Source organism: Delphinus delphis, chromosome 13, assembly GCF_949987515.2.
Source record: "Delphinus delphis chromosome 13, mDelDel1.2, whole genome shotgun sequence".
Taxonomy (NCBI): Eukaryota; Metazoa; Chordata; class Mammalia; order Artiodactyla; family Delphinidae; genus Delphinus; species Delphinus delphis.
Window position 1 is genome coordinate 22,155,973 of NC_082695.1, and position 27,925 is coordinate 22,183,897.

At 42.4% G+C, this 27,925-nt stretch overlaps 1 protein-coding gene across 2 annotated transcripts; it reads left to right on the forward strand.

Moving 5' to 3' along the window:
- On the forward strand, positions 1-27,677 carry EWSR1 (EWS RNA binding protein 1). Of its 2 annotated transcripts, XM_060028292.1 has the most exons (18): positions 1-28; positions 4,339-4,375; positions 4,514-4,565; positions 5,812-5,935; positions 6,362-6,379; positions 10,867-11,053; positions 13,310-13,477; positions 15,565-15,776; positions 16,691-16,871; positions 19,625-19,662; positions 20,194-20,226; positions 20,505-20,623; positions 24,214-24,343; positions 25,122-25,244; positions 25,608-25,770; positions 26,142-26,239; positions 26,864-27,116; positions 27,280-27,677. In XM_060028292.1, exons 1-18 carry the CDS (start codon positions 16-18, stop codon positions 27,317-27,319), a joined length of 1,989 nt encoding a protein of 662 aa, XP_059884275.1. In that variant the 5' UTR covers positions 1-15; the 3' UTR covers positions 27,320-27,677. The 2 variants fall into 2 exon arrangements, with proteins under 2 accessions (XP_059884275.1, XP_059884276.1); XM_060028293.1 differs by lacking the exon at positions 6,362-6,379.
- The last annotated feature ends 248 nt before the right edge of the window (positions 27,678-27,925 follow it).

Consider the following 27,925-nt stretch of genomic DNA (forward strand, 5'->3'; position numbering starts at 1 on the left):
GGAAGGAGAGAGAAAATGGCGTCCACGGGTGAGTGTGGTGGAACTGCGGTCGCTCCGGCGACGGCCGGGATGCCCAAATTGGGGGCCGCTTGTTTCTCGGGGTGGCCGGGATGACTGAGTGGACCTGCCAAGAAGGGCGTGAGGTACCCGTCGCGGCTCGAGAAGCTCGACGGCCGGCGTCTCCCTCCGCTCCCTCCCCTCCCCCAACTGGGCAGGCCGGTTCTGGAACCTTCCGGCGCCCCCCGCGCGCGGGGGGCTCGAGGCGGCGGGTACGCGCGGGGCCTGCTTTGGTCTCCATTGTGTGATGGCCGTCGGGCCCCGCGCCCTGGGCAGCCCGCCACGTGGGCGGGGCCTGTGGCCTCTGGGCCCCCGCGTGGGGGTGGGGGGAGGGTTCGGCTAGGCTTCGGGCCCGGCACCCCGAAACCGGAGGTGGGGGGGGGGCCGGCGGCGGCTCGAGAAGCCGCAGGCCCGCTGACCCTCTGACTCTCCCCACCCCAACCCCATTTCCAGGGCGGCAGCCCAAGCCCGAGCGCTTCCTCTGCCTCACCGAGAAGATGAGGGAAAAAAGCAAATAAACAAAAAAGGTTTCGCGGATTTGTGAGCCGAGGGGCGCCGACCTATGAGCGGGAGCCCCGTCATTCTTAAAGCCGGGTCGGCTGGGGCATCCGGGGCCGCAGAGCTGCGTCTAAGGCGGGATCCAACCCCCAAGCCGAACTTCTGCCCGAACTGGGGTTTAGACGGAGTGCCCCCCCGCTCCTTTACAGCCCCCCAATCGGCTGCCTCTTCGGGATTCGGTTTTTACCGTTATTAATTCTCCTTACCGCCCCAAAAGGCAATTCCCAGAGCCATTTTTCAGCAAACGCCGAGGAAGATTTTTTGTATAAGGCCAACCCGGATCGTGTGGCCAGAAATCCCCACCGAAAGAAATTTCTGGCCTCTTTGACTTAGGGGAAACAAAAGGCCCCAGTCGGCGTTTGAATTATACTTAAGTAATCGTTTCGCACGTTTATTCGCTTAGGTTAAGCCGAGAGGCTTGTTTATTTCGTGGACTGATAGAAGAGAGCGGAAGGAGGCGCGGACTGGACTTTGAAAGCCCGGGGTGGGAGCTGGAATATGATGTCTGGGGTGGTCCTTGACGCCCGGAGTGTGTAAGAGAGTAGCCTAAACGTGACCTGCGGTTTGCAGCCTGTTCCTGCACTAACTTGTGGTTATTGGTTGAGTGGGGCATTTTTGCCTCCGGGGGTGTTCTTAGGCAGCCTGACTCCAGGCCTTAAGAAGCAGTTGGAGAAGATGGAAGATGGGAAAAGCTCTGGGTCCTTCAGAGTTTTAATTTGAAAAGGGTCCAGAATCCAGCAACGGAATGACAGTTTAAGAACTCTCCGCAACTATGTAGTCAGTAAACAAGCAGGTAGATGCTGGCTGTTAGTGCCAGGGTACAGAGTGCCCCTAGAAGAAAGAACTCTGAAATAACCACAGTCTTACACACATCTTGGTGGGAAATGGTTTCCTCAAAGCCCTTTCCACCTTCCTCTTCCCTGCAGTGTTAGGATTTTGTAAGGAGGAGTGCTACTCTCCCTTCCCTGTTAACGTTTGGGGAGTAAATATGAGTGTTCAAATTTGTGTGTGGCTGGACTTGCCCCTTTTTCGTTCTACTTTGCTCAAGCTCTTTTTACTGGTAACCACCACATACTATATTAGAATCACAATTATGGATTATGAAGATACACAGTAGTAGGCCTGGCTGGGGGCCCTTTGCTGGGGGGGGGGGGTCACTAACTTATCTGGACTTTGGTTTCCTTTCAGTCCAAATGAAGGGGTTAGGCTAGACCTTTTAAGAGCTTTTTCAGCCTTTAGCTTCTGACCTTACAGCAAAGTATTTTGGCTCCCACAAAGTTGTCCCATAGTGACTTGAACTCATGATGTTAGTCTGAAGCTCTAAATCTCTGCAGTTTCTTGATCGTGACTGCCTTAAAGTATCTAAAAGCCACCACCTTCGGTAATGTTAGTTGTTTTTCCTCCTCATGTGTAGCATACATAGAAAAGTACCTAGAGTATATGTCCACTTTATCGAAGAATTACAACGCGAACTCCCAAGTGACCACCATTCAGAGCAAGAAATAGAACATTGTCAGCACTCTGGAGGTCCCCCACCCCCACCCCAGTCACAGCCCCTTCTCTCCTCAACCTGTCCTGTATTTTTAGTGTAGTCTTCAGCTGCAGATTTGGTAGTTAAAAAAACAAAACAAAACAAAATAACTGCTAAAAAATCTGACAAATGTGTAACTGTAGATTTTTGAGGCCATATAATGTTTGTATGCTGTAGGTAGATAACGTAAGTTCTCATGAAGCACATTTGCCACTTCCTGTAGCCCACCAATATGGGGCTAAATCAGCTGGTTTCCCATGGATCTGAGATCATTCCTTGTTCATGTCAGCTTCGCCACTTTGATGTTTTACATAACTGTTCTTGTGTAGCAGTCCTCTTGCAGACACTGAGCTTACATGTCAGCTATTTAGAATCATTTCTCATACAGAAGCCTCTGCAGAAGGTAGTTTGAAGTATTTGATTTTTGATGCTTCATTGGTATGTTTATTCTGTAACTACAACATGGAAGAAGTGATTTGCATTTAGTTTTTTATATGTCACATACAGAGCTAAGATTGTCTTGAACAAATCAATTTGTTCATTATACATAGCCTTTGGCCGTTGATTTGATAATGTTGATGATTCAGGGTTCTGAGTTAAGGGTGTACAGAGGAAGGAAAGTGGTCAAGTGAAGTGTAGAGAGATGAAAAATGAGCTAAGTTAAAGAGATGGATTCAGCAAAATGCTCTGGGGGCAAGCCAGGTGAACTGTGAAGCAGGCTTTGAATGGAGTGGGGTTAGAAACCTCTCCACAAAGAGCTGTCAACTGTTGCTTTCAGGTGAGGGACTATTTTCTGATTGGAGAAGAAAGGACCCTTTGGTCTGCCTTAATGACAGTGTTGCCTTATAGAATAAGATACATAGTTCTTGTGGAGAGCAAAGAATTGGACAGAAAAAAAAAGAATTGGGCAGGATTTTTTAAAAATAATTACTTTAACTTCTTTAAAAATATATGTTTGATTCAGTAGTGCCATGAAAACCTCTTAACCATTTTGTTCTCTGTTTTCACTACTTGCAGACGCCTCAGTGGACCAGAGGGGTTTTTTTGTTTTCATTTTTAGTCCTTTTTTGTGCGTGTTGTAAATTTCTTATGAAAAGGAAAGTTGTAGGAAGCTTTACTTAGAGAGGAGAGGGGAAGATAAGTTGTTTTGTTTTTTTAAGTTGAAATCACTTGAGTTTAAAAAGATGATGTTACCTAAAACCAAGTTATTCCCCCAAAGATTAAATGCTTTCTCCTCTGCCAGTTATCATGATTCTGCCTTGACTGCTTCACTTGTACTTACAATGTGTCTAGTTTTTTAATTATTATACAGATGTAGCCCTCATATAGACAGCAAACCCTTTAAAACACTGGATTGAGATGATTGTCCTCTTGTTTTCTGCCATTTCATTTCACAGTCCTCCTAGGGAATTATGGTTGGTCTAACTTGCTAAAGTGAGGGAGTGATTTTTTTTTTTAACTAGTTTTTGAGGAGATGTAGCTACTGGTATAACCATTCTGGTGTTAAACATTGTTATATTGTTGCATGCCTCCTTTTTATATGAAGGTAAAACTTCCGATCCTCTTGAGTTTATCTTGTTCTCCTGTTAGTTTTAGGATGATGATCATATATTTGAAATGACAGCCTACGGTTAAGGGAAGTTTGTAGTCATGGGAACATGCAAAGTATCTTTGCCAAATCAGATGATCTTGACCTCATTAGCTGGCACTTTGTTAAAATTTTCTGTTTAACTGGCTCAGATTTTTTTAGTTTGGTGTTGAAAGATAAGAGGTACTCATTTGGACCTGTGTTGTCCTGTAGGTCCTCTCAATACCGTGTTTTTTTTTTAATATATTTATTTTATTTATTTATTTTTGGCTGTGTTGGGTCTTCATTGCTGTGTGTGGGCTTTCTCTAGTTATGGTGAGCGGGGGCTTCTCTTGTTGTGGAGCACAGGCTCTAGGCACACGGGCCTCAGTAATTGTGGCGCACGGGCTTAGTTGCTCCATGGCATGTGGGATCTTCCCAGACCAGGGCTCGAACCCGTGTCCCCTGCATTGGCAGGCGGATTCTTAACCACTGTGCCACCAGGGAAGTCCCTCAATACAGTTTTTAAAATTCATCTTCCTGCCACCTGAATTCCTTCCCCCCTTTTTTCCTTTCTCCATGTAAACGTTGGCTTCACACTATTTTCTCTCCTTGTTTTCTCTAGATTACAGTACCTACAGCCAAGCTGCAGCCCAGCAGGGGTAAGTCGAACTTTTACAGCAGTACCTTGGGTGTGATTCGTTGTTTTTTAAGAGTACAGAGCCTCCTTTAATTGTAGAGGATTTAGTAATGGAATCTGGATTTCTATATTCAGTTCTTGCATTTAATTTCTCTTACAGCTACAGTGCTTACACCGCCCAGCCCACTCAAGGATATGCACAGACCACCCAGGTAATCTTTAAGATAATTATTTGTGGCTGCATCCCCAAGTTAAATATTTCCATCAGCCATTGAAACAATAGCTAGCACAAATCTTTTTCAGAAATTAGGTAGTAGAAGAGTATAATGTGCTTGTAATCATAAAATACACAGGCGTTTAAACTTTCACAGTGGGAGTGCCATTGTAATGAAACCATCCTCAAACTGGGAGTTGCTAGCTCTCCTTTCCTCCCTAGTATGGTTTCTCAAGTTAGGTGTTTTGCTCCATGCTTGTTCCTTCTACATATTTTGTGTTTAAATTTATTTAACTTAATCATACAGCAGTTCTGCAGAGGAAGGTGATATTATGACATTTTGCAGATGAAAAATTGCAGTGCATAGATATTACACCATTCACCACTGGTCACACATTAAGTGATGGGTTAACTCTTATGGGTGCCTAACTGTAAGGGCTTTTGAGCTCTTTCTAGTACGTGAGTCTATTCTAAAGTCTAGGCTAACAGATACTAGAAATTAGCCACCTAGTGTTCTCAATATCATCTCAAGTTCTGAAATGGTCTGTGGCATAAAATGGATACAGTAGCTCTGCCATGGAAACCTTATAGGACAGGCAGAATGTGATGTCTCTGGCTGATCTTACATAACTGGTCATTCACATCTAGAATGTGATCTTGCTAATACCTGAAAAAACAGTTCATTCCTTGCCAGGTTTTAAGTATTACTGATGTCCAGTTCAGAAGACAGCAGTCTTGCTGTCTTAAGAAGACATGCAGCGTTCTTGTTCATTTTCTTTGAAGTGGTATGATAATTTTAAAAATTTTGTCTCAAGCTGAAAATATAGTTTTCAAGATTGTCTGACAGATTTTAGTCCCATTTTCATTTTCGTTGTTCATTTTATCTTCCTAGCATTTGTTTCCGTTTGCTAAAACTGCTACACTAAGTGCTGGCAATTATACACCTGTTCCCTCATTGTTAATCATTTGAGGGCATCTTGTTAATCTCCTGTATCGTTAAACTGTGGTTTTGCCTGATTATCTCAGGAACTTTTTTGTAGTTTATGAAAATATGAGTGGATTAGATAAGGAGAAACAAGCATTCATGATACTGCGATCACTTGTCTGGTTTTTTTTTAACCTTTTTATTAGAAAGCATATTTTTGACTTTGGTTTTCCAATTTAGGAACTTAGAAGTCAGTCCATTTTATTGCTAAAATGCAAGATTCATATATGAAGTTCTTAAATCCATTTTCTTTGAACAGGCATATGGGCAACAAAGTTACGGAACCTATGGACAGCCCACTGATGTCAGCTATACCCAGGCTCAGACCACTGCAACCTATGGGCAGACCGCCTATGCAACTTCTTATGGACAGCCTCCCACTGGTAAGACTCTAGAGAGACTTTGGGGTTACATTAGCTAGGGTGTTTGCTAAGAAGCTTGTTACTTGTGCTCTTGGGTGTATATTCTGGTTGATACCTTGGCGTTTGGGAATCCTTTATTCTTAGGAGGAGCTGGGGGTTTTTGTTTTGTTTTTTTCCTTTTCATTATATTCTCCTTGAGGGATCTCTAATAGAATGTGGGTGGGATAAATTCCAAGGGAAAAAAGAACTTTTCATGCTAGCTATTTTATACAGTGTATTGAGTAATCTCACGACAAAATAGAGAATATATAAGAGATTGTGCTAATGCTAATACTGGGAAAGAATGAGCCTTCTTAAACTGAGCTGCTTAAAAATCAAACTGATTTTCACATCTGTTTGCTTCATCTGATAGTGTGCCCTCTACTTTTTGTTTTGTGCTTTCCACAGTAGAAGGGACCAGTACAGGTTTGACTATCCTGCTCATTCTTGCATGGGAATTGCTTTCCATCTTGTCTAACCCTGTAATGTTAACCCTTTAGGTGTTTTCATTTGTTTAACCCTCAAACTTTCTAACATCACACACAATAAGGTGCTAATGGAAAACTGCTTCAGGTGCCATTCGCAGATTCATGTCCCTTTTCTTTATGTGATTTTGGGAAAGGTTTCGCTTTTTTATTTTACATTATTTTGTGTCAAGCCTTAATAATAGTTGTTCACCTTCTCAAAGGTATTTCAGGTGACTACTCCCCAACTGATTTCCCCCTATTCCCTGAAGGATAGATTGCATGATTAGATTTATTCAGAGGAACAGATTGCCACCTTGCATGTATTATGTTTGTCTGTTGGTTGGCTTCCGGTCCAGACACATTTTATTTTCTGTTTAAATGTTAATGAATTATTTTAATCCATAGTATGTCTTAAATATATATGTAACAGCATTCCAGGGAGCAAAAAAAAAAATTATTTTAAGAATTAGAATAAATGGTATCCTAATACTGGGGTTGAAATGGAGCCTGTGAAAATTTTACAATAACTTTTTTATGTTTGGTGCTGTGTGACATTTCAGGATCCCTACCTTTAAGATGTAAAAACTTTGATTTTTCAAACTATCTTTAATCCCAAGTTATATATGGTCTATCAGAGTCATTAGTAGGGAGAAACCCACCTGTAATTTATCTCACTTCGTGACAATGTCCTGGATTTGATGGGAAGTATTTCCTAATCTATCTCATTAATGCATATCATTGAATAGGATGGGAAATGTTTAAACTTTCTGTGGGTGTTGGCAACTGTAGGAAGAGCTGGAACTGAGACTCTGCAGTTTGTATTTTTAGCACAGAATTTTGAAATTGTGAGATGAACTTTACATTTTCAAGCTATTATGTTTTTAATGAGATGTAATTGACATATAACATTAGTTTCAGGTGTACAACATGATTCAATATTTGTGTATGTTGTGAAATCACCACAGTAAGTCTAGTTAACATGAATTACCACACATCCTTTTGATGAGAACTTTTAGGATCATCTGTCTTAGCAACTTTCAAATATACAATACAGTATTGCTAACTGTAGTCATCATGCTGCACATTACATCCCCATGACTAATTTATTATAGCTAGATGTTTTGTATCTTTTTGACCTTAACTAATTTTAAAAATAAGTATCATCTGAAGTAATACAGCTTAGATCTAGCCTTTGGAGCCTTTGGATCATTTTATAAGAACATGATAAAGTCATTTATAGGAAATACAGTAGTCTTCTAGATTCTGTGGAGCCATGTTTTCACTTTGTAGTTTATGGAAGACCCTTCATATCTCCCCAAATTCTTCCATCAGCTCTTGGAGTGTAGGAACTAAAATTAAACCTAGTGAGCAGATTGAGGCTGAACCAAACCAAGCAGGACCCTGACAGTAGTAAGTAGGTTCAGGAACACTTAATGCTTTTTTCCTTACCTCTTACTGTCTTTACACATAAAAGTCATTGGATAGGGCTTCCCTGGTGGCGCAGTGGTTAAGAATCTGCCTGCCAATGCAGAGGACATGGGTTCGAGCCCTGGTCCGGGAAGATCCCTCATGCCGTGGAGCAATGAAGCCCATGCGCTGCAACTACTGAGCCTGCGCTCTAGAGCCCATGAGCCACAACTACTGAGCCCACGCGCTGCATCTAAAGCCCGCGCGCTCTAGAGCCCGTGCTCTGCAACAAGAGAAGCCACCACAATGAGAAGTCCGCACACCACAACAAAGAGCAGCCCCTGCTCGCTGCAACTAGAGAAAGCCCGCACACAGCAACGAAGACCCAGCACGGCCAAAACTAATAAATAAATTTATTTTTAAAAGAGTCATTGGATAATTATTGAAAGAAATATATAAAAAGACACTTATAGAATATTTTAAAATTAAGCTTCATGAGAGGGAGCTATATAAATCTCAACTCTTAATTGGAATAGAAATCTTAGACTTTAGTTTTTACCGTTGAAGTTGAGCAAAAATTCTGGTTGGTTTGTGTGATGTTTCTTACTACCCTTTTCCTTAAATTTATCAACACATAGTAGATATGTTGTCTTTTTGCTATTGGTCTTTTTTATTGTCATTAAATCATTTTGCTCTGTTAATTTTTGCTCATTTTGATTGGCTGCTTGTGCGGGTACTACAATTAAAAGATTATTAATTTTTGAAAAAGATGATTAATTAACCAGTGTCTGTGTAATCTTTAGCACTGCAAGGCTCTGTTGCTGGATACTTCTATGACACGAGTTACTGCCCTTGTCACTTTTTTTTGTTGTTGTTTTTTAATTGTTCTTCTTATAAATCTTTTTTTTTTAACTGTATTTATTTATTTTTGGCTGCATTGGGTCTTTGTTGCTGCCTGCGGGCTTTCTCTAGTTGCCGCAGGCGGGGGCTACTCTTCGTTCCGGTGCGTGGGCTTCTCATTGCAGTGGCTTCTTTTGTTGTGGAGCACGGGCTTCAGTAGTTGTGGCTCGCGGGCTCTAGAGCACAGGCTCAATAGTTGTGGTGCACGGCTTCGTTGCTCTGCAGCATGTAGGATCTTCCTGGACCAGGGCTCGAACCCGTGTCCGCTGCATTGGCAGGCGGATTCTTAACCACTGCGCCACCAGGGAAGTCCTCTTCTTGTAAATCTTATAGATGGCCTGTCATGTAGGGGAAAAAAAATCTGTGTAGGAGTAATAGGGTAGGTGGAATTAGATTCCAGTTAAATAAATGAGTGCTTTATGTGGTTGACATTAGGATTCTGCAAAGAACTTTTAAGTTAAATAAACAGTTCAGATGAATAATATGCCAACTTGAAAAACTTCCAGTGCTTGGGGCTCCCTGTTTGAGAAGGAAATATGTGTATAATTAATTTCAGAATTTCCCTAAAATGTTTGGGATGGAGAAGAAAGTAGTATACTCTGTGCTACAAAAGATGACACTTTAGATTTTACAAAGAGAAGTTGGTATTTGTTTTTGGCTATTTGTTGGTATTTGGCTAAGTTGGTATTTGTATTTATTTTTGTGTGTATAGTGAGGACACTTTATTCTAACTGAAGTTTAAGTACTAAAACATTTTTACTTTAGTGAGATTTGGGTTTTTCTTTGATGGACATAAATGCTGACAGCTAGACCCAGCTTTTTATTGCATGGCTTACTTGTGCTCGTTGACCGTGAGGGAGGAGTAGGAGGGAGGGAAGCCAAGCACCAGGAAAGGTTATAATACTTCTTGTAGAAAAGGGACGCAAGTTAGGAGCTGCAGGTCCAGGGGTGGGAGTTGTCACATTCCAAGCCCAAGTTCCAGATGAAAGGGCATGGATCCCAGGAATTCCCTGGCAGTCCAGTGGTTAGGACTCCAGGGTCTGGGTTCAGTCCCTGGTCAGGGAACTAAGATCTTGCAAGCCGAGCAGTATGGCAAAAAAAGAAAAAGGCATGGATCCTGCCTGGTTTGGCAGAGGCGGGAACTAGGGAAAGAGCCTAGCTTGGTCTCTGCACACCTGTGACAGCAGGTCTGTAACATTTGGTTAGGGAAATAGCAAGGGGGCTGCAGAGTCCATCTCCAGTATTGCTGAGCAGGAAAAAGACTCATTTGCTTGCGGTGGGTAAATAAGAAATGGGGTGGGTAATTTGATGACCGGCTTAGAATCTCAAATGGTTTTATTATGTGAAAAACATGTACCTTTTCATTGTTTATTTTGGGAATGTTAACTTTAATTTAAAATAATTTATCAGAAAAGTTAAATAGGGAAAGCCTTTGTTGGTCATGTACATAAGCAAATATAATTTGTAGTATGTCTTTATTACTAATGTGCCATTTCAAATCTTAGTGCCGGTAACAAGCATTTTCTTAGTTGTTTGTTACCCGAAACAAAATTAGCAGTTCTTAGAGTGTTTAATCAATTGTTAACATCTCACTGAAAATTAAACACATGTTCTCTGCAATTTCCAGTTTCCTTAAACATGAACTGCCCATGATGCTTGGGGTTGAAAGCAGATAGTTCCAGATGATAGGTTTTAATGCTAAAACTTGTACCTGGATCATTATTCTATAGCTACTTAAAGATGTTGTGTCATTTGCCTTTTACCTCCCTTTCTGTGACATTTTATTCCTGTTGGATTATAGAATTAGTGAAAGCAGACTTGTCCCCTATTGAATGCTTTCGAGGTGGGGGCAAAGGGAGCCCTTTTTTCTATACCAGCACTTTCTGTGGCCTACTCTCTCTCCTTTCTTTTAGGTGTGGTTTAGAGCAAAAGAGACAGTGCTTTGCTGAAAACTGAGTATTTTCAGAGAACTTAGGCTTTAAATATTGGTTTGTTGCTATTTTTACTGAAGGGGAAATATTTAAAGGAGCTAAATATCATGATGGTTGAAAGTAGGTGGTTTACAGATTGTCCTGTTAATGAGTGTCTAGGCAGGTCTCTGAGGAGCCAGAAATCTAACGTAGCTCTCCTTTATTCCAGGATATTCTACTCCAACTGCCCCCCAGGCATACAGTCAGCCTGTCCAGGGGTACGGCACTGGTGCTTATGATACCACCACTGCTACAGTCACTACCACCCAGGCCTCCTATGCAGCTCAGTCTGCATACGGCACTCAGCCTGCTTATCCAGCCTATGGGCAGCAGCCAGCAGCCACCGCGCCTGCAAGGTAAGGCCCCCTCACCTACTCCTAACACAGCATCCTCAGGCTTTCAGAAAAGAGAGCAAGCCTCACTTAGAGAATGTATGACTTGGTTCCTTTGTAATGCTTATTCACATACTTAGGTGTTAATTAATTGTTCTTCACCCGCTACAGTCACACCACAAACAGTACTCTTCATTTAGTAGAGAAATGGTGCCATCCAGGGGCCAAAATGAGGAATGTCACTGAGTGGGTTGTCTAGTTTCAGAAGAGTGGACTTTTCGGTAGGAGGAAGCTGGTTATTTACTTTGCTAAACCCAGAAGAAAATTGAGTGTGGTTTCCTCACAACAGAACAACTGATAGAATTGTACTTTGATGCTTTTACCTTTGGTTTTATTGACCCTGTAAATGGGTAACACCTTTCTCTTTGGGAAGGACACTAGTTCACAGTTGGGATGGGGGTAGAATCATGTGGTTCAAGAAATAGTCACACGATCCAGTTGTCAGTAAAGGGTATATCCATATCCAGAAGTCAAACGTCGGTGACATGATTTTCTCTGTATTATGTATTGGGTTGGTAATCTAACTATCCCAGGCAAGTATAAATTCTTAACTGGGTGTCCTGCTATAGGGTGAATATTTGAGCAGAGTTCATACTCCGTGACTGATTAGCAAGTAAACAGTATTAATTATTACTTAACAGAAGATTTCAGGTCTTTGCTTTAGGCAATGCACTTAGGTGGCTTCTGCATACAGTCTTGAAGGAACATTGAATTCTGGTTTGAAAGAAGACTTTTTAGGGAGTAAACAAGAGATCAACTTGTAACCTAGACTTTTTGTCTGCTGTAGAGGTAAGAAATTAGCTCTGGCAAACACTCATGAGATTACTTCTAAAATGCACAGTGAGTAATCAGAGCTACTTGGTAATTTACCTCTTCTAGACAGCCTGTGCAGTGGTTAGTGTTAAGCTGATTCCTGTAGGGTCCCAATTCAGTTGACCTAGAGTGTTCTCAGATGTTTGAAGTCCCATTTGATGCTCCATTGCAACCGTATATCCAAGCCATAGCTGGGGGGCAGGGGTATATACTAATTGGTCTTTGAATAAATCATCCTTTTTGATTCCTTTCAATTTTTCGATCGTTAACACTTTATAACAGCTGTCTTGTGATCAGTGATAGCTACTCCCTTTTCCCCTAGAAAGAGGGGGCTTGTGACCCGTTTCAGCTCTTTGGAGAAACCAGTGCTTCCACATCCTCCCTGGTCTGCCTGCTGATTCTTGGGCTTTGCTTAAAATAGCATGTGCTCACTTTGCTACAACCCTGTTATAAACTGTTAACGTAAAGGGATAATAGAAACCTTTTTTTTTTCCTTGGGATTAAGATTGGTTTTCGTCATTTAACAAGGATATTTTCCAGTTCACCTGAGCGTGAGAGGAGTGTGTGTGTTTGTCTGTCTCCATCCCTATGTGTGTCCCTGCCCTACTCTGGTATTTCCATTATGGAGACTGAGGCAGGGTTAGATTAATTTATGGCAGTTCAAGTTAGGAAATGTTTTTTTCAGGTGTGTTCTTAATAGATGAGAAACATAAAAAGAGACATAAACCCACAGATTGTCCAAACTTATAAATGCCATGGACTTTTGTAAATGTTACTCTGGCCCAGAATTTGCATTATTGTTAAAGTTTCTTGTTTGTCTTTAATGGTCCTTTTTGAGAAAAGGCATTTTCTTGCCGAACAAACCACGTCCCCTCCCACATCTCTTAAATGGGCAGCACAAAGTATTGTAACTGCCTTTTTTTTTTTTTTTTTTTTTTTTTTTTTTGCGGTACGCGGGCCTCTCACTGTTGTGGCCTCTCCCATTGCGGAGCACAGGCTCCGGACACGCAGGCTCAGTGGCCATGGCTCACGGGCCCAGCCGCTCCGCGGCATGTGGGATCTTCCCGGACCGGGGCACGAACCCGTGCACCCTGCATCGGCAGGCGGACTCTCAACCACTGCGCCACCAGGGAAGCCCGTAACTGCCTTTTGTAGCTGCTGATATGGAATGAATGGAGCATGTTGATGTCTCTTCTGTGGATGAGATTAAGTCTCCCCCATCTTTAGTGTTGTCTTCCAGCAGAAACAGTTGGACCGACATTGGGTTTTGATGTAGTTCGCTTTGCAATTGTATATATTTCCAAGCTCAATACTAACATTGCTTATTGCTCATAGATTGTAGAGTTCTTACCCAAGAATTTTGTGGTTGAGAAAAAAGAAGTCTCACTTTTTTATTTCTCCTTTTAGACCGCAGGATGGTAACAAACCCGCTGAGACTAGTCAACCTCAATCTAGCACAGGGGGTTACAACCAGCCCAGCCTAGGATATGGACAGAGTAACTACAGTTATCCCCAGGTACCTGGGAGCTACCCCATGCAGCCAGTCACAGCACCACCATCCTATCCTCCTACCAGGTCAGTCTTCTCATTCTTGTTCTTGCGTCCAGTGAGCTAGTAGAATAACAAAACAGATTTTTTTCAGGCTGACCAGCTTGCTTCTGTTTCCTCAGGTGGGCTATGTTATCTGACTCTCTCAGTGATAAGCCTGACCACATATTGTACATTAAAACCTCAGTCCTAAGTTCTGATAGCAGTGCCTGACAGTCAAAAACTCTTCTCTCTAAATACGTTTTTATCACTCTAGGTTTTTTCTTTGAATTTTTTTCTTTTAGTTTATTCAGTTGAGAAACAATGAAAGCAGGTAAACAGAACCACAGAAGCCACATTCTCCGATGCATTTGAGCTGGGTAAAGTGCAGGGCATTATTTTTTCGAAAAAAAGAAAGTTCACCTTAATCATTTTATATTTGAAGGTCCATTTATGCAGCAGGCTTTTTTTTTTTAATAAATTTATTTAGTTATTTATTTTTGGCCGCATTGGGTCGTCGCTTTGTGCGGGCTTTCTCTGGTTGCAGCAAATGAGGGCAACTCTTAGCTGCGGTGCGCGGACTTCTCATTGAGGTGGCTTCTATTGCTGCGGAGCACAGGCTCAAGGCATGCAGGCTTCAGTAGTTGTGGCTCGTGGGCTCTAGAGCGCAGGCTCAGTAGTTGTGGAGCACGGACTTAGTTGCTCCACGGCATGTGGGATCTTCCCAGACCAGGGATCAAACCTGTGCCCCCTGCATTGGCAGGCGGACTCCTAACCACTGGGCCACCAGGGAAGTCCATGCACCAGCCTTTTAATGGTTAGGCCAAGGCCCTTCCTTTTGACTAAGAGTTTACTGGTTCTGTATTTTGTCTTACATTAACCACACCAGAAGCTACAATGTCCAGTTTTGGTTTCTTTAAAGTAGAGGAAGAACTGCAAGTTCTCACATTTAATTTGATGCAAGTTTTCAAATGAATTGTCTGAATTGTGTCCTAAAGTGTTAACTTAGTTTTGGTAGAATTAACAGTTCCCCTTTTTGTACTCATTTCATTGGTTTATACATTAAAGTACAGCAGACATGAGCAGGTTTATGAGCCAATACAGCTGACTGGTAAGTGTCTCTGTTCAGCTTGGAGCAGCAGTGGGCAGGGCTCTAGCAGTTCTTCCACAGGGCCCACCCACAGCTGTCATGCTGAGAGCACTTAATCTGGCTAGTGGAATAGGTGCACTTGGTGTGAAGAGAGGCCTTTGAATCCTTACAGCTGTGGTGAGGGAGGTGGTGATACTTAAAATTGTTGTTCTTAGAATTAAAATTGTAAAATGTGTTGTCTTTTTGGTTTTGCATTATGGTTCATCCAGAGTTTAATACCAGTTCTTTCAAGCTTTATTTCTGTGTAAGAATGTATCTTTGTTTAGTTTCCCTGCCCTGTAGTTGACATGTGTGAAGATGAATATCAATGTAATAGTCATCTTTCATACAATGCCTTGATAGTGACGTTTCCTTGTCCATCTTTTCTTTATTAATGCCTGGATTTCGTAGATGATCAGGCATGTCTGAAAGTTTGAAACTGTATACATACCAAAGCAGTTTGAAACTTAGACTTATCCTCAAGAGAAAAGTGGCCAAACACACACCAAGTGGCCTTTTAGCTTCAGAAAAATTGTCATCACTCAAGGGAATTATTGGAGGCAGCCTTAGGACTGAATACCGCACTTAACTGCCTCATTTTTCTCAGTGCCTTTTTTGCTGCGGCAACCTTCCCTGGCAGCACATCTGCATATTCTCCCCTTAATACAGGAAGCACCTAAACTCCCCAATTTGCCTTGAATTTGGTTGAGAATAACTATTGTTTTCATGAGGCTGGGGGTAAAGGAGAGGCTCTAGGGTTATACATTTTATAAATGGGTTGTTTTTAATAATATCCCCTCCCTTCCATTCAGAGTTTTATTCTGAATACAAAAATATTTGCTTATTTTAAATTCATTGTATGTTAATATGTAGAAAGTAACTGCATTTTTAAGGATTTCTATGTCATGTACTATTTATGTCTCATGTTTAGGGGACTAGAAAAAATAACAAGTCTCTCCTTCCTAACAAGCTCTTTGTTGTTGTTTTTTTTTTTTTTTACTTTCAGCTATTCTTCTACACAGCCGACTAGTTATGATCAGAGCAGTTACTCCCAGCAGAACACCTATGGGCAGCCGAGCAGCTATGGACAACAGAGTAGCTATGGTCAACAAAGCAGCTATGGGCAGCAGCCGCCCACTAGTTACCCCCCCCAAACTGGATCCTACAGCCAGGCTCCAAGTCAATATAGCCAACAGAGCAGCAGCTACGGGCAGCAGAGTGAGTTGCTAAGAGAGAAAACCAAATAAGAATGGTTATGTTTGGAGTTTCTGAAATGGGGAAATGCTCTTTACTATTGTGTACTTTTGAACTCCAGGATGCATCTTGAAGGTATTATATCCTGGCTAATATCCTGGCTTTTCTCCAATTTAATTGTTATTAGTATGCCTTACAAGAAAAGAGAGTTTGTAACTGACCAGAGAAAATGTTGTAGACTGCCAGCCCTGCTCTCTTTGGGGAGGTTATATGCAGTGAGTGAAGCCAGCATTTCTTATGGCCTGCCCACCCCAGCTTATTAAGAGAGAGTGAGCAGGTAGCTATTGAAGACTACTGCAATTTTGATAGTTAACAAAATGCTATGTTTTGTTTTTATTTACATTCATAAACCAAAAAAAGTTTCACAGAATGCTTACAGTTTTATGTGGAAAAGCAACCAAAAACTCAAGAAACCGTCTTCACAGTTTAATCTCTTACCTGGATTGTTGTTGTCTTTTAACTAAATTCCATCCTGAGTATGTCTCATTATGACAATGAGATGAGTAGTGCTACTTGATGGAGACTACCCCTTAGCAACCCCCAAGAAACCTGGCTCCATTTTTGTTTCTTGAGTGTGGTTTAAAGAAGCAACTTTTTAAAGACATCTTAGGATACAGAACCCTGTAAACTGTTGACCAGAGTCCTTTTTTTGTTTGGGAGTGGTTTATTCTAGATGAACTATATGAGGTTACTTCAGCCTTAATGAGCCAGTTGTTCTTGTTGAACTTTAAAAAGATCAGGGGTGCTTAATCAGGTGTAAAGAAGATGGTACCTTGGTTTGTGCCTTGCAATTGAGAATTCTATGATTCCAGGAGAAAGTACAACAGGCAGTGGTGTAAATGCTGGTCCACGGCTTACAGATGTGACTCTTTCCTCAGGTTCATTCCGACAGGACCACCCCAGTAGCATGGGTGTTTATGGGCAGGAGTCTGGAGGATTTTCCGGACCAGGAGAGAACCGGAGCATGAGTGGCCCTGATAACCGGGGCAGGGGAAGAGGGGGATTTGATCGTGGAGGCATGAGCAGAGGTGGGCGGGGAGGAGGACGCGGTGGAATGGGGTAAGAGCAAACCTTTTCTCCTTTTACCTAATTTTGTTTCATCCATAGGATTTTCAATGGAAAGAAGGGACTGAAAGACATAAGAAATTTATTTCTGCATTTCCATGGATAATCTGATGAGCCCAAGCCATCTTCCAAAACATGGAAATGTCATCTCTGTGGCATATCTAGAGGCAGTTTGCTTTTTTCAGTGCCAATCTACTTGGTTGGGATGGGGAGAACAAAGAATGGTTTTGAAATTAGAGCTTTCAGTTCCCTTCATGGTTTCCAGAGGTCCAAAGCCTCTGTGGGTAATAGACTTGGGATGGAACACACACAACTCTTAAAACAACCCTAGGTATTTAACTAATTGCTTCTGAATGGTTGTCTTGAAATACCTGGTATATATACTGCAAAAAAGGAATGCAGCTGTCTTCCACAATGTTTGTCCCCAACTTCTGTTTGTACTCGGAACTGTTGAACATAACGGTGAAGATCTGGGTTCCATAACCCTTGAACTATGGCCTGAGGTGCACCTGGTACACAAGAAGTCCAATAGCTTTTTGAAGAGTAATGTATATAATTATGGGATCACTCTTCCCATTGGAGATTTTGAGAAGTCTAAATCGGTTTGACCATTTTAATTGGTGGCACAATCTGGTTTAGAAAACTTTGTTTAGATCAGTAACATAACCCTGCTACCTGTGCCTACCCTTCCCCTCCCTTCTCCCATACCCTCTCCCCTTTCTGGTGTCTATACTTTGATGAAGGTGAGGTATAATGTTGGTTAACATAATCCAGAAGGCTTAGTTCTGTGTGTGTTCTGTCCCTATATAAATAGTAAAAAAGTTATGCAGAATGTTAATGTAGGTATAAATTGGATTTGGTGCCACTGTAGGTTCAAGGAAAAACTGAACAGAATTTCTTTAGAAATGTACTTCAAGATTAAAAAGTTGGTCTTTATTTTTTACATTAGCAATCTGTTTACTATTGAACAATACTGGTTTAAAATACTGTTTTGCATATTCTGCATAACTTAAAACGTCTTCAGTGAAATCTTTATTGGAAGAAAGTCATTTTACAAGAGCAAAAACTTACGAATAATTTGGTATAAAGTAAAATTAATATTCTGATTTGAAGAATGTCATTCCATTATAAAGGTTTCACCTTCTTTATGGATGTTTTAAATAGATGTAGACACTTGAAATCACTATCATCACGTTTCCAATCACCTAGAATCCTAGTATTTTTTGATTGCAAAACCAATTTCAAGTTTATTCATTTTAATTCTCCAGAAGTAATAATTCTACTAATTTTGCTAGACTTTGCTAGTAGAGGGGTTCCCTCTTTCTGGGTGAGAAGTCTCTCCTGAAGCCATAGAAAACATCATGGCTTTCCTCATAGGTTTTTCAACAGACTGTGAAGCAGTCGGTTGGATCCTTTGGGGACAGGACAAGGGCTTTCCCCTCTCCCCTCTTTTTTATTGTGGTGTGGTGATGGTTTTCAGTGTCTTCTGCAGGTAAGGCACTCAATGTTGTTAACATGCCCTTTTCATTGCCTCAGTATTTTGATATTTTCATTGGCTGTTAAACGTGGAAACTTTTTAACATGCTTTGTCGCATTTATATGCTACAGGTTACAAAGTGAGAGCCTTGTATACACTTCAATACTTAAAAAGTACCCGTACTCAGTACTCAGCCGGCAGCATAATGAAAAGTGGGACTAGACACGGTGTCCATATGGAGAGGACAAATATACATAGAATATTTTTAACAAAATGTATTCATTGTATAAATGGAATCCTTCTGTAACTTTGGTAACTGCATACTTGTTGTTTGGTAATGAACCAGAGGAGGTATAATACTCTAGAATTGTGTAACATTAAAGTGTAAACTTTTGTGTTTAAAGAGAGAGAACATTTTATGGTGTGTACTTTTAAAAAGGAAACAAAGCTGCATGCAACAGCTTGAAATTGTATATTCAGGTATTAAAGGTGCAATACTGGTTAGAAAAAGCTCAGGGCCTCCCACTGAGGAGCTGCCTTTATTTAATTTTTTAAAAAAGAAACAGGCCCAATTCATATTTCTTCTCCCTTTAAAATACGTAAGGCGGTGATTTTATACTGCCATTGTCATTGTTTTCAACTGATATGTCTATAAAGTTGCACCCCCATTCCGTGGAGCCTTGGTATTTGTTGTAAATTCTCCTTTCACAGCTATTGTTAAACCCATTAGTGCCCTGAAATGTATGGCTTTATGCTGAAGATCGGCTGGATGCGTCCTCTGGTGTGTGTTGTAGGCCTTTACTTTGGTGTCTCCTGCTTTATTATACTGTGACTTGTTAGGAAGCCCAGGGCCTCACTTGGCTCTCCCCTGGGAGAGGTTGAGGGTGCACCTTTATGAACATGAAAAGATTCAGTTACCCCAGCTTGCTACTTCTCTCCACACCAAGCTCTCCCTGTTTTTCAGCTGACGACGGGGTGGGTGTTTGGGATGTATTTTTCCCCCAATTTGCCAAGTATTGCACTATTAATACCAGCCCCCCGAAATGAAAGGAACCAACCACAGTGGTGTGTACAATCAGACGAGCAAGGTTGTATATAAAGGAAATTTGAGCGAGCTGCCCTGAAGAAAGGCATAGTGACAAGATGAGAGAGATGCATTGTTTGGAGATGTGTTTAGCCAGTGCCCTTCTTCCCCACGAGCCCCCACAAGGCTCAGAGCGGTACTGGCTTTTAAAGGGAAAGGCCTTCATTTCTTCGTTTATCCCCCCAGCAGCGCTGGAGAGCGAGGTGGCTTCAATAAGCCTGGTGGTAAGTTTTTGAGTATTACCATGGATAGTGTTTAAAAAAAAATACAGTCAGTATTTAGAAAACTATAATTTTATATTAGTTTCATAAGCGGTTTAAAAATGATCTATACAAAAGAGACTAATGGGTACTGCCGGCATTGTCTTAGGGGTAATAAGGTTAACCTATGGTTACAAAACAAAGGGTAACTTGAAGTATTGAGCAACTGCTTCTGTAATATGGGGGAGAATACAGTTTTAAAGTTTGGTTTATTTGGAGGAAAAAATTTGACTTAAATTTAACACTAATTTGGCACATAAGCATTGAGAGTGTATTTGGTTAATGGTTTAAAAGCAAACCAAAGAAAAAGCAAACCCTAGCAAACCTTTCACAGATGTTAAAGGGGCACTGCTCCATTTTAGCAGTGCGGGTCATTTTGAATTTAATGAAGCCCCATCAAATGGTGGTGTAGTAGATAGCTATGTGTGTTTGTAAGGTTTGTAGCTTGCAAGACGTGCACTAACAGTATTTTATATGATCTTTCCTGGTTGGCAGGACCCATGGACGAAGGACCAGATCTTGATTTAGGTAACTCCAAATTCCTGATTTTTATATTGTGCTTTATAAATGAATAGCACAGAAGCAAGTGCGTGTTGGGGTTCAACAGCCTGGTAAATCAATGGGATTACTCTTGCTGTCAAGAGCAGTTTGGGGCTTCCTTTATCAAAAATAAACCAAGAGTTCCATGTCATTCTTATTAGTAAGGTTGGTAGTTCTCTTAGCACCAGTGGGCAGTAGTGACCATTGGTTAATAAGCCCTAATGGATACATGACAATAACTCCCTTTGTCTACTTTTCTCTGGAAGGCCCACCTGTAGATCCAGATGAAGACTGTGACAACAGTGCAATTTATGTGCAAGGATTAAGTGACAGTGTGACTCTAGATGATCTGGCAGACTTCTTTAAGCAGTGTGGAGTTGTCAAGGTAAGTAAAAGCGTGACCATGTGATCTGGCAGATCTTGCAACCACTTCCTTCTGGACTGTCCGTATTGTGATTTGCTCCTTAAAATACAAAAAGCAAAAAACAAAAATTTTTTATAGAAAAGAAATGCTAAACATGATTTAAGCATACTTGATAACTCAGGGTCATTTTTATAATTATCATGTTAATTGTAAGAATACTTAACACGAACATTACTTATTGTGAGTATCCATATCCCCAGCATAGGAAGTACGGCTTTATATGAGTACCTTTGAAGTACCTGGTATATGTCTTCCCAGTTTTACCCCTTCTCTCAACTCCCATCCTGAAATTTATCATTCCCTTTCTTTACTTTATAGATGTGTCCTCAGTAATATTTTGTTTTACATAATTTTTGAAGAGTATTTATTAAACACTATTGTAAGGCAGTATACTGGGAACAAACAGATAAGAACCCTTGGAGTTTACGTATAGTGGGGAACATATTGTAAAAAGGAATATAGTTGTACTATGTTCAGTGATCGTGATTGTTAGGGAGGAAAATAAATACAGCAAGATAGAACAGGGATAAAATGAGGAACAGAGCCACTAGGAGCAGGGAAATAATTTCAGAATAGTGGAGGGAATAGTGAGGCAGGAGCTTGCCTGGTAAGCTCAAAGAAGCTAGTGTGGCTAGAATGGTTTGGTCTGAGCTGGTGTAATGGTGGTGGGGTTATTAATTAGATGAGGAAAACTAAGAGAAACTGGGATTTTGAGAAGGTGGGGGGTCCCTAGGTCAAAATTCCACAAGTCTGGGCATCTGTATTTCATTCATAAATACATCACAAGTTATTCATAAATTCTCTTAACAGGCTGTTTCTAACTTTTTAGTTTATAAGCCATGCTCCAGTGAATGTCCTTGTACCTGTCTCCTGGTGTGCTAGTTTCTCTATTGTGTATATACTTGATTCTTGTTATTCATGGTAGTTAAAATCATTATGCTGAGCCACTGTCCCCGGGGGAAGTATGTACAAATACACACATCTCACATATATTATAATCATAAATTCTAAAAAAATTCATCCTGATAGATCTACTCACTTCATTTTACAAAGAAAAAAAGATTCAGAAATGTGACTTGCCCAAGTTGGTATTCATATTCATCCATCTAGTCCCAGAGCCAGAACTTCTTACAGAACACTGCCCCATCCTCCCAGTCTCTGTCCTCCGGTCTTCTAGAGAGAGTTAGAATGAGAGGGAGAGAGCATCATCTTGTTCCATCTCAGCTGGGAACATGTGCATCTGGCAACATGTGTTTCACGCTCTGTGCACGTCTGCAAGTAACCACAAAAAGTGCCCCAAGTGTTGATTTTGGTAGGCAAAATACTGATGAGTAGGCAGATTTGCAAATTTGAATCCACGGATAATGAGACCCCATTATGTCCAGGTGTAGAACTGCTGGTTCTTAAGATGTGTACAGTGTTTAACCTCAAAATAACTGTCTGGCTGACCAGCTTAGACTCCCACTGGCACTCTGACTGCACACCTGCCACAGCCTCACTGGGAATTGCCTTTTTTTTAACTTGGGTTGTTTGTCCTTTGTTGCAAATACAGGTCTCCCAGTTTGTGGCTCACTTTTTTCTTTTTTTTGGCCGTGCCACACAGCTTGCGGGATACTAGTTCCCCGACCAGGGATTGAACCTGTGCCCTCAGCAGTGAAAGAGCAGAGTCCTAAGCACTGGACCGCCAGGGAATTCCCTGTGGCCCACTTATTCATTTTTTTTTTTTGATGAGTAGAAGTTCTTAATTTTACTGTGGTTGAACTTAGAGGTCATTACCTTACTGGTTTGTGTCTTTATTTTTTTCCATTTGCAAGAGCTTTTATTCCGCAACATCTTTTGAAAGAGCCATCTTCTCCCTGGTGGTGTATAATGCTTTCACATAGAAAGTACACCTCTACCTGAAGCTGTTTCTTGGCTGTTTTGTATACTTGGTTAATTTGCATGATCCTATGCTAGTAGCACTGCTAATTACTCTATGCTCGATATTGATACCTAGTAAGGCAAATTCTTCTGTTTTATTCTTTTTCTTCAGAAATGTTTACTCCTTGCTCTATACATTTTATATATATATACATTTTAGAACCAGTTTATGAAGTTCCTTAAAAAACCCCAATTGGAGGAATTCCCTGGCGGTCCAGTGGTTAGGACTCCACACTTCCACTGCCGGGGGCACTCGTTTGATCCCTAGTCAGGGAACTGAGATCCCATATGCTGTGCAGAGCGGCAAAAAACCCACAAAAACCTATTGGATGTTTACTGAACCTGTAAGAATTTTATTTATTTTGGCTGCATCGGGTCTTCGTTGCTGCATGTGAGGGCTCAGTAGTTGTGGCACACAGGGTTAGTTGCTCCATGGCATGTGGGATCTTCACAGAGCAGGGATCCCGAACCCATGTCCCCTGCATTGGCAGGCGGATTCTTAACCACTGCGGGGAAGTCACTGAATCTATAAGAATTTGACCCATTAACATTGTATTTCTCCATTTATTAGGTCTTTGGTAAAGCCAATCTCCTTAAAAGTTTTGCAGATCTTTTTAGATTTAGATTTATTTTTTAGTTAATGGTATATTTTGAATGGCATTTTCTATCCAGCGATTTTGGTAAATCTTAAATCATATAAGGAGATTTCTCTCTACTTGTGAATATGTTTATTTGGGTATGTGGGGTTTATGCGTAGTTAAGAAAGCAGTGTTTACTGTCAAAGTTTTGTAAAATTACAGATTTTAAACTGACATACCCCATCATTCATACCACTATTTCGCCACATTTCCTTTCAGTGTTTATGTGTATGTCCTTTATAAAAACATACGTATCAGCATATATATATATATATATATATATATAATATATATAACATATATATCGTAATTTATCTATAAATGCAGATAAGAGTTTGATCATATGCAAAAAACACATAAAGCCATATTCTTGTGCAGTGTGGCTCTTGAAGTCAAGCCACTTGCATCTGGTGTTGAGCTGAAAAACTAGTCATCTGTTCTGTCTCGAAAAACTGGCTGTGTTGAACTTCAGATAACCAAGATCCTTTTAGAGCACTCACAGCCCTGTATGTTGTACTTAATGATAGTAATTTTTACTTTATGTGAGATGTGTCTTATATGATGGCATCAAAGCCTGCCTGAGTCCTAAGAGGTGGCTGCTCACTGGGTGCCTGTTAGTGTGACCTACAGGGTGTTGGGGCAGGTGCAGGGACACAGGAAGGAAAAGGTGGCTGGGGAGGAATGGGACCTGAAAAGTTCATTTACACAATTTGGAACTTTGGTTTTATGATAAAACCTATTTTGGTTTTATGATAAAACACATCTAAGGGAAAGTCTTCTAAGTACAGATTTGTGGTAGCTATTTAGGAAATAAGTCACCCATAATTCCACCACTCAGATAAACTATAACATCCTTCTGAATGTGTGTCTGGAAAATTGACTGCTTTTTGACAGTAGAGAACTTGGATGGAAAAGAAAAAGAAGAATTTCACATGGATTTTCCCCTGAAAACTATATTCTGGTCACAGCTTCATTATGCTATTTTACGCCTAGATAAACAAGAGGACTGGACAACCCATGATCCATATCTATTTGGACAAGGAAACAGGAAAGCCCAAAGGCGATGCTACTGTGTCCTATGAAGACCCGCCAACTGCCAAAACTGCTGTCGAGTGGTTTGATGGTAGGAACCCTAGGTCAACAAGGGTGTACTCCTAGCCTTCTTAGCTCTGCCTCCTCTGGGGCACACAGAAGGTCTGGTAGCAAGTGTTGCCTGTGTCAACTTGTGGGTAAAGAAAGGGTCTTGCTCTGATGTATTAATTCTGGCTGTTAAATGTTGTTCTCTTAAAAGTGGTTCTAGGGACCGGGGACAGATAGGTTCTCCCTCTGTGTGGCTATAGGACATGGCAGGAAGGAGGACCTCAAGAGCCAGAGGAGCAAGAAGACCCTCTGTCTGCTCCTGGAGGAGCACTGGATGGCTGCTGGGAAGTGCTTGTCACGTGCTCCCCTCAGCCACGTGAGGGCCCGGGCGCTGACCATGGGTTAAGAGATCCCTTACTTTCAGTCATTGTTGTTCAAAGACTCATGCTAAAGTTGTAATTCTTCTCTAAGGATGTCAGAGGTGCAGAAAGTCCCACAGACACCTCAGCCGTATACATTTGCGTTTACATATATATGTGGCTTTGACATTTGATCCTGGAATTTCACTTCGCACAAAAGTGTCAGAAAGTTCTGCCTCTCCTATTTTTTTGTTTTTCTGTTTGTTTCTTTTAAAGGCTTTTCTGGCCTTGCCTAAAAATCTTAGGGAACATCATGGGTGGGCACACTTGATGAAGCAGGAATGGTTGGTTTGATATAGGGGGCGGGGTTGGTGAAAGGAGTCATCTAACCTTGCCTGGTCCCTCAAGGGGACTAAGAGTTGGAAGGTTGGGAGTAATTGGTGTTCTGTTACCTTGTTTCAGGGAAAGATTTTCAAGGGAGCAAACTTAAAGTTTCTCTTGCTCGGAAGAAGCCTCCAATGAACAGCATGCGGGGAGGAATGCCCCCCCGTGAGGGTAGAGGGATGCCACCGCCGCTCCGAGGAGGTATTTACTGGATGCTGTCTCTGGGCTCTTTCTGTGTTGCTTTGGAAGTTTTTTAGTACACTTGTCTTTGAGGAACTTGGTTTCTAGAGTGAAGGCAAGCCCGTTAGCAATACTGAAAAGGTATCTAGATCGATGACTATTGGGAACCACACTGCCTGGGGTTTAGCCCTGGGCTGTTCTCTTCATCTGCCCTCCTCAAGTTGTTGTGGAGCTAACTGCAGTGACTAGCCCTTGGGCCTGTGGGAAAGTATGGGCCAGGTGATGGGGCAGCGACAGCTGTGATCTCTATTTCTGTTTCCCTTCATGAGATGTATGCCTGTAGCAAATCTGGTGCTGCAAAGAGGTGGTTTATGCTTATTGCAGGTCCAGGAGGCCCAGGAGGTCCTGGAGGACCCATGGGTCGCATGGGAGGCCGTGGAGGAGACAGAGGAGGCTTCCCACCAAGAGGACCCCGCGGTTCCCGAGGGAACCCATCTGGAGGAGGAAACGTCCAGCACCGAGCTGGAGACTGGCAGTGCCCCAATCCGTATGTACTTCTCGGGGCACACTGATAGCCTACTAGTGCAGTCTCCCTACATCTTGCCCCATTCCCATTCTGGGGAGGCCTGCTGGATTCCTTTCATCCGCAGGAGCGTAATGATGACCATGATGGCTCTGCTGGGGGCGGTGGTGGTACTCGGTCCTTTACTGGCTTGGAGCCTTAGGGAGACGGTCAGAGTCCACTGGACTCAGGCCCACATGGTTTGACTTTGCTGGATCAAACTCTGGTGCTATGTGTGTTGCTGCCTGAGGCTCAAAAGCCGTTTTCTGTGGACTCAGTGATTATGGTGGTTTCTGCTCAGGTGGTGCCTTTACTTGTTCACTTAAGTGATACTGTTGTGATGTAACTTTATGCAGGGGGTGTGGAAACCAGAACTTTGCGTGGAGAACAGAGTGCAACCAGTGTAAGGCCCCAAAGCCTGAAGGCTTCCTCCCACCACCTTTCCCACCCCCGGGTAGGTACCCTCAATTGGCACTAACCTCTTGTGTTGCCCAGACCAGGTTGGTGATTTCAGCAAGTTCAGCCCTGGACACTGGGGCTCTTTAAGTTACACGGTTGACCCTTGAACAATGCGGGGGTTGGGGCGCTGGGCCTCTGTGCAGTCAAAAAAAATCCACTTAGGGGCTCCCCTGGTGGTACAGTGGTTGAGAGTCCGCCTGCTGATGCCGGGGACACGGTTCGTGCCCCAGTCCGGGAAGATGCCACATGCCGCGGAGTAGCTGGGCCCGTGTAGCTGGGCCCGTGAGCCCTGGCCGCTGAGCCTGCGCGTCCGGAGCCTGTGCTCCGCAGTGGGAGAGGCGACAGCAGTGAGAGGCCTGTGTACAGCAAAAAAAAAAAAAATCCACTTTCAGCCCTCCCTCCACATCCTCAGATTCTACCAACCTCAGATAAGTACTGTAGTTTATATTAGTGGGAAAAAATCGATGTATAAGTGGACCCATGCACCTCAAACCTGTTGCTGTTGTTCAAGGGTCACCTGTAGTTCCATCAGTTCTAAACTGTGACCCCAGCAGATCCTGAGGGGACCTCTGCGTTCACCCATTCTCTCTGTCCTCTCCTGTACTTTCCCTTACCTTAGGCGGTGACCGTGGCAGAGGTGGCCCTGGTGGCATGCGGGGAGGAAGAGGTGGCCTCATGGATCGAGGTGGTCCTGGTGGAATGTTCAGAGGTGGCCGTGGTGGAGACAGAGGTGGCTTCCGTGGCACCCGGGGCATGGACCGTGGTGGCTTTGGTGGAGGAAGACGAGGTGGCCCTGGGGGACCCCCTGGACCTTTGATGGAACAGATGGGAGGAAGAAGAGGCGGGCGTGGAGGACCTGGAAAAATGGATAAGTATGTGGTGGTAGAAACAGCTGTGGAGCACAGGGCCCACTGGGCGGCAGGTCTCACCTGTTCTGTGGGAATGAGGCAAGCAGCTCAGCTCAGGGCTGTGGAAGGGCTTCCTTTCCTCTCCCCATTTTTAACACATTGCCCCTTTTTCCTTTTTGCCCTGCAGAGGTGAGCACCGTCAGGAACGCAGAGACCGGCCCTACTAGACGCAGAGACCCCGCAGAGCTGCATTGACTACCAGATTTATTTTTTAAACCAGAAAATGTTTTAAATTTATAATTCCATATTTATAATGTTGGCCACAACATTATGATTATTCCTGTCTGTACTTTAGTATTTTTCACCATTTGTGAAGAAACATTAAAACAAGTTAAATGGTAGTGTGCCGAGTTTTTTTTTCCTTCTTTTAAAGATGGTTGTTTAACTAAGACTAAACAATGGGAATCCCTTGTGAGCATGCTCAGTATCATTGTGGAGAACCAAGAGGGCCTCTCTAACTGTAACAAACAATGTTCATGGTTGTGATGTTTTTTTTTTTAAAATAAAATTCCAAATGTTTATAAACCGTCATCCTTCTCGGCCTCTGTTCTGCAGCCACTGCACATCTACTTGGAGCATGTCCCCAACCCCCCAGATCACAGCTCATTCAAGCGTCATGTGTGAGGAAATCTGTACGGTCAAGATGTGACACTGCAGTGTTGGTCACGGTGCTGCTGGCAAGGAAAGGGGGTTCGAGTGTCACTTTGACCCTGAGCCGTGTCTCAAGGGGACGTCATAGCCCAGGTCTGTCGATTTGCGGGGGCGGGGGGGGG

Excerpts from the sequence above, each read along its gene's own strand:
- EWSR1 (XM_060028292.1), top strand. Across the intron at positions 15,777-16,690 it reads CAGCAGCTACGGGCAGCAGA|GTTCATTCCGACAGGACCAC; the intron begins GTGAGTTGCTAA and ends CTCTTTCCTCAG. Across the intron at positions 27,117-27,279 it reads GGACCTGGAAAAATGGATAA|AGGTGAGCACCGTCAGGAAC; the intron begins GTATGTGGTGGT and ends TTTGCCCTGCAG.